This window comes from Atta colombica, unplaced genomic scaffold (assembly GCF_001594045.1).
Source record: "Atta colombica isolate Treedump-2 unplaced genomic scaffold, Acol1.0 scaffold52, whole genome shotgun sequence".
Lineage (NCBI taxonomy): Eukaryota > Metazoa > Arthropoda > Insecta > Hymenoptera > Formicidae > Atta > Atta colombica.
Genome location: NW_017259542.1, coordinates 1,137,690 through 1,148,293, shown reverse-complemented (window position 1 = coordinate 1,148,293; position 10,604 = coordinate 1,137,690). Strand labels below are relative to the sequence as shown.

The window sequence follows — 10,604 nt, the reverse complement described above, 5'->3', positions numbered from 1 at the left end:
TGCATCATAAAGTTATTCTCGATTGAAAATGTCAGTTTACGAGCCAAATTCTCGTCATTTGCGGGAGGTTTTAATTTTTTGCTTCAATATGAAGAAATCTGCGGCTGAGGTTCATCGAATGCTCTCAAATACTTATGGTGAGGCCGCTATTAGTGAAAGAATGTGTCGTGAGTGGTTTCAACGCTTCAAGAACGGTGATTTTGACGTCATGCTCTGTGTTTGGTGAGACCAGCTCGACATAGTGTATTATGAACTGTTAAAACCGACTGAAACAATCACAGGCGATCGGTATCGAATGCAATTGATGCGTTTGAGCCGAACATTGAAAGACAAACGCAATACAACGAGAGACACGATAAAGTGATTTTCCAGCATGACAATGCTCGATCCCATGTTGCGAAAGTGGTCAAGACATACTTGGAAACGTTGAAATGGGAAGTCCTACCCCACCCGCCATATTCTCCAGACGTTGCTCTCTCTAACTATCACTTGTTTCGATCAATGGCACACGGCCTGGCTGACCAGCACTTCCGGTCTTATGAAAAAGTAAAAATTAGATCGATTCATGGATAGCCTCAAAAGATGACCAGTTTTTTCGACGCGGGATCGACGCTACCCGAAAGATGGGAGAAAGTAGTAGCCAGCAATGGACAATACTTTGAATCATAAATGTATAACCAGTTTTTTACAATAAAGCCTCGAATTTCGGAAAAAAAACGGCGGAAGCAAAGTTGTACATCTAATATATATTTTGAAAATATCGTATAATATTTGTTAATATTATGAGAGTATTGTATAATTATATGCTCACTTATGTAATATCCTAGATATTATCTTAATATCCCTGAAATATTGATTAATTATTCTTAATTTAATGCAATTTAAATTCACAATCCAATAACAATCCAGTAACAAAAAGTTTTTATCAGTTTATGCTGCATCTTGTACTAAAAAAACGTTTTCTCATGATTTTAAGTACATATCCAGTTCTACAATTGCGCGCCAAAATTATTTTCAATTTTTAAACGTATACTTATTACTAAACAGTTGTAACAGTTTTACAAATTAAAATAAATTTTATTATAATTCTTTTTAATGTTTATACAATATTATACAGTACCATTAAATAATGTTACTTTTAATAATCAATATTATCAGGAGTGGATATATAACCTTCCATTATAATATTTCGAGAATATTACTTAATATTATATAATTTTAATACTTAAACTTTAATTCTTAAAATATTACATTTAATATTATTTTATTTATATTTTAAAAATATGTCTAAAATATTGCTTAATATCAAATAATATTATGCGCTTATAAGAACATTGTTATTTGAGTAAATTGTAACAGTTATTTGTCTGATTAGAGCGAAGATGTTGCTCCACAATTTTCTTCATAAATTAATTTTAATTTATAATTATGAAAATCTTATAAATTATTTATATACCACGGTTTGATTAGGATTAGGCTATTTTATACTTCTGGGTATACAATAACCTAACCCAACTATGTACCACCCACCTCTCTCCTGCTTGAGGGCGCGCGACTTTCCAAGCAAAGCGATTTTGATTGTTATTCTTTTCATTATTTTCCAGTTATTAATTCAATGGGTGAGACAAGAAACTAGTATGCTTAGTGATCGTGATGTGATAATGGAAGTTGATGAAGCGAAAGTTAATCGAAGAAAATGTAATCGAGGACGGGTAATTGGTAGGTAATAGGTTTTTGGTACTATTGAATGTAGCAATAAATCTTTTTTTATTGTTCCTATGAAAAATTGCACAAACGTTAATGAGAACAATTCAGGAACGTATTATATCAGATAGTATAATTTACAGTGATTCATAGAAAGAATATGTATTTTTAAAAGAACTTGATTATGTGCATCAGACCGTTAATCATTCTATTAATTTTGTTGACTCTGAATCTGATGCATACACAAAATATTGAGCGGTTATGGCGTGATAAGCGTTCTACTTTATCATGATTTTAATGTAGGACACTACGAATATTATTTAGCAGAATTTTGTTTAAAAAACATGATTTTAATGACAGAATATCGCAATTTTTTAAATGGCTTCTTTACATCCATTAAATGATGTATCATTAAGTAATGAATAAAGTATTATACATTCTTCATGTTGAAATGTGTATGTTGTGTTGAAAAATTGTCCTATTCATAAAAACGTTTTCACAATAAAATTGATAACTTTTTAATGAATAACAAGCGACAAAAAAGTCAATAATCTTGATTTTCTTGAGAATCAAGATCCAGATCAAGATTTCTCGGAGGACATTTAGAGAGAACCCTAAGAGGAATATTTACCCAAATAAGTTCGAAGCTTTAGCAATTATCATTACATGAAATTAAAATTAGTTTCTTATTCTACATATAATTCATACTTTCTTGCAATTTCTTAATTTATTCGTACTTATATTCTAATCAAAATAGCGCAAACTGTTCATCTCTATATAGTTAATTGTCTATAGTATTTTCGCAAAAGCAATAATTAAAACATATATAATATGCTAAAATTACAAAATTATTTTTATATGATAAATGACTATGACACTATAAAATAATGAGCAGAGAAAATTTACATTAAATTTACATTTAAATGCTATAAATTTTTTAATCTTTAATTAATTTATCTTATTTATTTGAAAAATAATTCTCTTAAGCTCTAACTTTAGCCAAATTAATTTAACAAATAACTTTTTTATGTTGTTCGTAAACATTGAATAAATTATGATTTTTATTTTTGTGACCAGACAATATTTTCGATCCACGAAAGGTAATGGGATACTCTAATATAAACACCGGGTATATCGATCATCCCGCAACCCTGACCAAAACTGGTAATACCAATTAGTTGGAAGAGGCATTCGCTCTTAGGATGGACTATTTGTAGAGGACCACCAGAATCTCCTTGACAAGTATCTTTAATGCCGCCAGCACAAATCATACTTGGTGTGATACCGTACGGAATTGCTGTGGAATTATTATGCTGTACTGTACACGACAGATTATCTACCAGATTCAGCTTAGCCTTTTGTAATCGATCGCTCACCTCTCCACCTGAAATACATAATTTAATTTGAATTGGTATTTCTATCTTATAAAAATTTTTAACCTTCATAATGAAGGCATTTATTAAGAATTTTCTGCATATAAGTTCTTAATAAATGTAAAACTTTTTTTAGACATCCAGATTTTCAAAAACATTTAGCTTTATGATTATTTCTTTCAATTTTAGGACTTTCAAATTTTTGCATGAGGAATTACCGAGCTACTTACTGTATTCGGTAACACCCCAGCCGCTCACCCAAGCCTGAGTGGGCACTGTGTCGAAAGGCTGATAAAGACACGCGGGTCGTACAGATGTGCTAAAAGAAACAGGAGTCATGAGCTGTATCAGAGCAATGTCCGCATACATCGCAGGTGGTTTGTAATCCGGATGAGTTATTATATCTTTAATGACACTCGTGATGCCTTTCTGATCTGTCAAGCTGTGAAAACCTATCCTTGCATCAGTTACACCGCCGCTGCAAAGAAATCCAAAGTATAAGGTAGGAATCAGACTACATTGATGATGATTGAGATTAAAAATTAAAGATTGAAATTTGAAAATTGAGGACAAAGAAATTTTAGCTCCTATTGTTTTGATTGATCAAATTTCAATCTTCAATCTTCAATATGTAGCCTGATTCCGGCCTTACATTAGTTAATATTTGTTAAATTATATAATATCTAATTAATTAATATTTGTTAATCAAATCTTTAAATAATTGCAAGATATCAGATTAAGTCTACATGATTATATTCTACAATTTCTAATATATTTAAATTACAAAATCAAATGCCTCCGTGATCTAAAAGCTTAGAATGCTCGTACGAAAAACAGAAAGATCCAAGTTCGACTCTCTCTCGGCCGAGGTAATATTTTTTGCAATAAATTTTTATTAACTTTTTCAACATATTAACATATTTATAATATGATACCTGACTGTAACATCAAATTATTAAAATTACTTGTCAATTTAATTCGCAATTACTAGAGTAGTTTAATTGCGTTTATAGTCCGGAAAAACAATTCGGCGTAGTTTGAAAGACTACAATATAGTACATATGCAAGTACATATAGTATATATAATAATTCAAGATTGAATTATTTAAGGATTTAAGCAATGAAGATCCAATTTCGATTATTATAGCCTTTTAATTTCTAGTATTGATGGTGTTCTCACATATGCGGTCTAAAATAAAGATATCTAATATTACAAAATCAAGTAGATTTTTAAAATTTCATAAGTTTCTCAAGATGTATAATATGCTGAAAAATACTACAGCATTAATCTGAAAAAGTATTGTCAAATTTTGAGATTTTATCTGATTCATCATTACTTTCAATAAAATGACTATTAGAAAAATAAAAAAAGTTTTTTCATTAGAATTCTTAATACAGTTTAATGCAAAAGAAATACTAAAATTTACTCTGTTCCATGAGTGCAATGCGCAGCGGAAATCACCCAGTTATGTGAAATTAGCGTGCCACCGCACATTAAGACAAACTCGTTGGCATTGCGTTTCCCCAAGGCGACCATGTGAGGGAACTCGTCGACTCGCGCCTCGGTACCACCAACCACCAAACGATTCGTACCGCCGCAGGTATGAATTATCTTGCGCACATCTGATGAAGCAGTCAGAGACGTTATAAAAGACGTACCCGCAATTTCGCCTATATATTCCTCGCACTCTGAAATTTATTTTATGGAAATTTATTTATTGTGATTTATGTTGATTACATAAAGATGTATAGAAATATATATATAATAAGGAAATAAAATCAATCAGTCATTCAAGTGCCTGTTAGGCGGATATTTATAAACGTTTAAATACATATACTTTTTAGATTTTTATATCTGTAAATTTTTTTCTATCTCATACAAATTCTTAAAATATATAATATCATTAATTACTTACTAAGTTCTGATATTGGTGTCACTGACTTCATCTTAAGGGATATCAAATCCTCTAATGACGGTAGAGGTGAAACTGAAAGATAAATTTTTGGAAAAGTAGAAATACAAGATATAAAATTATTATTAGATGTTGGCGCATTACATGAGGTATTATTTTAAAATATATTAATGTACCATAATGTGATAGTGGTGTGTATAAAGATTTGTAACAGGTCGTGAACTAGAAGATTCTATGTCTTTGTATATCGGTTTTAAAATTCAAAAAGGATTACTTATTAGAATTATTAATTATTAGGAAAAATATTAAAATTTATTATTAGAAAATATTATGTTAGCAGTTTTGTGATACAAAATTGTGATACAATTTGACAAGAATGAATTTCTAATTTTATTACCGTTTAATGATTGCAAGAAAAAATTGTTTTGAATATTGAAATGATTTATAAACGATTGGTGTAAAGAATCAGTTGCAATACCGGAATTAACAATCGAATTGTTATTTGTATTGTTTGAGATCCTTTCTTTTTTCAAAAAAAAATCCATCATTATCTAAAAAACATATAAAGCTCATATTCAGTTGATACAGTTAGATATTTTCAAGTAAGCATATGTTATTTTATACATATATGAATAATATACATATAATATACATACAATCTCGTTATCTCTACCTAATATATAATATTACATATATAATATTACATATATAATATTACATAAAAAATTTTTCGTGCATAAATATGTATAAATATGTATAAATATATCCAAATATTCATAAACATGTACAATCATATACGAAATGTGTCCATACATATTCATATATATCCCCCCCCCTTCTTTTACTAAAAAAAAGTAAAATTACTTTTTAGTGCATAATAGAAATAATAATAGTAATGTAAACACATTAAAAATAATTAAAAGGGTCATTATTTACAATACTTGTTTTAGAAAAAATGAAGTTTGAAGAAAGGTAAAAAAATTAGTTATGTATAATTATATATAAAAGTATGCATAATTATATATAGCAAATTTTATTATATTTTTCAAATTTTTTTTATATTTTTTGTTTTTTTCTAAAAAATGCGAAAATTATCCCTTTAATTATTTTTTATATTTTCATATTAATATTATTATTTCTATTATACTAAAAAGTAATTTTACAAAAGAAGGAGCTGTATGAATACGTTTGAACATATTCCATTTATGATTATACACATTTATGAATATTTTTACGTTTATACCTACTTATGCATGAAAAATTTTATATGTGTGCAAAAATTCATGGAATCACAATCAGATATTATTAGAATAAGTGTAAAATTTATATGACTATCGAACAAATATTCATTCTTTATATATATTTATTATGTACGGATTTTTGGATTTAACAACAAAGTCTGTAATAAATCACCACAACGATCACGTTAACACAATAATGATATTTAACAACGCAAAAAATGATTCACACAATAGGATTTTGTGATAAATAACACTTGAAACAACAATTGTGAATTCTTCCTACCTGTGGACCAAACGGAAACCACATCAAGGATTATGAAGATTGCAACTAGGTCAAAACAAAGATTCATTAGTAAAGAAAAACGCGTGAGAGGTACACACAAATATTTAACACAAGTATTTAATGTCAAGGCAATCTAACATCGACAGAAACAAGCTGCTGTAAGGATTAATAATAGTGGAATCTATGGCTCTCTCTCTCTCTCTCTCTCTCTCTCTTTTTTTCTCTCTCTCTCTCTCTCTCGCTTCCTTATCTCTCTTCTAATTGTACAGAGAACAAAATAAAATGTTAAGTAGATACTTTTCATCTTCGTTCAATGTTTGATTGGTCAGTTTGGATTATCCAATTAGTCGAGCCGGATAAACCAGTTAGTGTATTCCGCAAAAATTAATGAGACAAGAAGATATACTGAAAAAACAGGAAAAAGACAAACCAGTTTGGTATTACGAATCAATATGCAAAAATATAAAAAATAAATATATACAGGATATATCTCGTAAGTTTTGCCAAGTGTTATGTAGATAGAGCAGACTAAACGGAAGGGAAAAATACTCTAAGATTTTGCAATTTTCGTAATAATTAACAAAATATTAATTTCTAAAAATTGCTGAATATTGGTCTTCAATCATTTTTTATTCAAATATTATCAACTTTATAGAAAAATAATGAGAGATAAAAATTTTTTATTTTCTTTTTATAAAGTTCTGAGAATATTTTAACATCGTATTTTCTCTGTTAATAAAAATGAGAAAATGGATTACTAAAAAGTTGATAAAAAATTCTGAAAAAATTCTTAGTGTCTTATGAAAAGAAAATAAATGATTTTTGTCTCTTGCAGTTTTTCTGTAGCAATTCAGCAATTTTTAGCAATTAATATCTCATTAACAATTGCAAAAAGTGTAAAATAGTAGAAGATTTTCCGACTCAATTTAATCCGATCTATCTACACAAAAGTGCTTGGCAAAATCTTAAGGGACATCCTATATATAAATATATGTATGTATGTATGTGTATATATATATGTATATATATATTTTATATAAAATATATGTGTGAAAGCGTGAAGAATTAGAGAGTAGAAATAAAAATAAAAATTATTTAATAATTGGCAAATTAGAAATTGGTCGACATTTATAATAATTTGAACTGTTTAATAATTATTATTATTGCGTAGAATACACACATAATAAGGTACACAAGATTATTATTATTAAATAACTTTGTAATAAACGAAAAAACTTCAATACTTCATTATATGAACATTTAAAAAAATGTTATTACATTAATATATTTTCATACCTACAGGATATAAAATTTAATTAATATTCGCGTAAAATATTGTAAGAATGGCGTGATTCCAAGTTTAATTCCGTTGGGTTTTTAATAAATAGTTTTGTTGCCAAACGTATAATACAATTAATGGATTCTGCCAAATTTAAAAATTTCTAAAATGGTCAATAAATCTTGTTTTTTTTTTTAATATAATTTTTCATAATTTTATGTTATCTAATTATATGGCATCAAAAGTTTATTATACAAATTATATTATGAATATTAATATTTTTTGAGGCAACGAAGTTTCAAAGAATATTAATTGATATGGAAAATTCCCAGATAATCAAACGATTTAACATACTATTGTAAATATCCAAAAAAAATGATGACGCAATCGTGTTATATACTCGTTCGAACATATTATGAAAATTATTTTAAAGAAATTTTTGCTTTCTGCTAAACTCTATAGCAACAGGAAAATTTTCTAGTTAACAAATAGCAGGTGTTTAGACTTAATATGATAGTGCATATGATATTGGGTTGTCCGGAAAGTTCGTGCTGATGTTGAAGGAAAATTGAAACGCAGAACATTTTAATTTAATAAATGTATACTAAAATTTTAATTTTAGTCGGCACGAACTTTCCGGACAACCCAATATATCTAAAAAATTATTAAAGGAATAAAAATTGTAATAAAAATGCACACAAAGTTTCGAGCTAAATTATACATCAAAATTATATATATATAAATATATATAATAGACATACATCGTCGTTTTATTGCCTAATTTATAAACAATATGATTGCAAAAGATTTCAAAATCTAACATATGTACTTTTTAAATATTTTGCAGTTTATGGAAGAGACAACAGACAAAATTCTAATTATATATATTTTGCAAAAATGTAACAACTTGATATAACAAATTATAGTCCTTATAATGACAGATAGAAAAATCCACGACAGTAATATTTTGTTTGATTAATAAAATTCAAAATATCAACATCAATTCTACATATATATAATTTATTGCAATTTATTAATTTATTTTACATTACATATATTCTATAAGACAGAATCATAAATTGCTATATAATAAATGAAGATCATTATGTTATAAAATAGTAAATAAAAAAGATTTGCAAATTCTATAAAATGTCTTAATTAAGATAACTTGTAATTTGAAAATTCAACTGAGAGTTATTTGTGTAAGACTCTTGATTTCGCTAAATATAATTTAATAAAAAGATATTTTTTTGTAAAAGTCTAATACCTTTTGTAAGTCTAATTTTAATTAATGTCCATGTGGCCAGACATTATCTTCAATCCACGAAGATAATAAGACACTCTGGTATAAACACCGGGGATTTGGTATAGTGCGCAGCCTCTACCAAAGCTGACAATACCGATTACTTGAAAAAAACATTCGCTCTCAGGATAGACTTGCAGAGGACCACCAGAATCTCCATAGCATGAATCTCTGGCCCAATTATTGCGAGGATCGCCAGATCATACTCGTTGTGATACCATATGGAAGTTCAATTCCAGAATCGTTGTATTGTATTGCACAGTACAGATTGTCTATTACATCCAGTTGAACTTTTAACAATCGGTCACTCCCTTCGTCTAAAGCATATAATTTAATTTAAATCGGTACTTCTACCTTATAAAAATCTTTAACATTCAATAAAGAACTTCTATTAAAAAATCCCATAATGCAGACTCTTACTAAATGTAGACATCTAGAATTTCAAATTCATTTTACGACTATTTCTTCAAATTCTACGATTGCGATTGATTGTAGTTTTCAAATTTTCGAATAAAAAATTATCGGGTTACCTACCATCGAAACTGGTGGCTCCCCAGCCAGTAAGCCAGGCCTTTCGAGGCACAGTATCATATTGCTGATAAAGACAGGCAGGTCGTATGAATGTATTAAATATGACAGGGTTCATGAGCTCTATTAGAGCTATGTCTGCATACTTCGCGGGTGGTTTATAATCGGGATGTTTTATCGCATGTTTAATGGCAATAATGACGCCTTTCTGGTCAATCTATTCATGCCTATTTTTACGGCATTTGCGCGACTGCAAAAATATAATGTACAAGACTTTGTTAATCAATTCCTTAAATAATTGTAAGATTAATCTTATAAATTTTTTTAAGATCTGCAATTACATATGTCATATGCAATTAATAGATTTGAAATATAAAAAATTAGTAACTCTTAAAATTCTATACTTTCTTATTCGAGGTTTATAAAACACTATAGAATTAGTTTTAAAAAGTATTTTCAAATTTCGTGATTTTATTTAATCCATTGTTGCATTCGATAGAATAACAGCTAAGAAAAAAAAAAGATTCTTCTTCGTCAGAATTTGTAAAGTAAATTGAAAAAATAACAGAAATTTACATTATATTGTGTACGCAATGCGCAGCGGAAATCACCCAAGTATGCGAAATCAGTGTGCCTCCGCAAAATTGAACGAATTCGTTGCCCTCGTCGGAATTGCGTTTACCCACGGCGACCATGTGAGGAAACTCGCCTTCTTGCGCTTCAATGCCATCAGTCACCAAGCGATTCGCATCCATGCAGATATTAGTCACTTCACGCATATCCGACGAATTACGTCTGACTATCGTATTCATAATTTCTCTTGCATATTCCTCGCACTCTGAAATTTATTTAATGTGATTATTTTGATTATGTTGAATGTGTAAAGATCTGTTAAATATATGAAGAAAATTGAATTAATCGCCATGCAAACATCTAAGTGTCTGATCTGTTATATATATGTACATTTTTATATATATATA

General features: G+C 28.5%; 1 protein-coding gene and 1 pseudogene across 2 annotated transcripts; both read right to left on the bottom strand.

The window, feature by feature from the left end:
* Positions 1-2,765: 2,765 nt before the first annotated feature.
* LOC108691813 (serine protease snake-like) lies at positions 2,766-6,879 on the bottom strand. Of its 2 annotated transcripts, XM_018199727.1 has the most exons (6): positions 6,812-6,879; positions 6,515-6,559; positions 4,994-5,065; positions 4,505-4,766; positions 3,308-3,555; positions 2,766-3,088 (listed from the first exon to the last, which is right to left on the bottom strand). In XM_018199727.1, the coding sequence occupies exons 1-6, from the start codon at positions 6,816-6,818 to the stop codon at positions 2,766-2,768; spliced, it is 957 nt and encodes a 318-aa protein (XP_018055216.1). In that variant the 5' UTR covers positions 6,819-6,879. The 2 variants fall into 2 exon arrangements, with proteins under 2 accessions (XP_018055216.1, XP_018055215.1); XM_018199726.1 differs by lacking the exon at positions 6,812-6,879 and having other exon boundaries at positions 6,515-6,641.
* A 2,202-nt stretch (positions 6,880-9,081) lies between these two features.
* LOC108691776 overlaps positions 9,082-10,604 on the bottom strand; it is an 11,214-nt pseudogene continuing 9,691 nt past the window's right edge.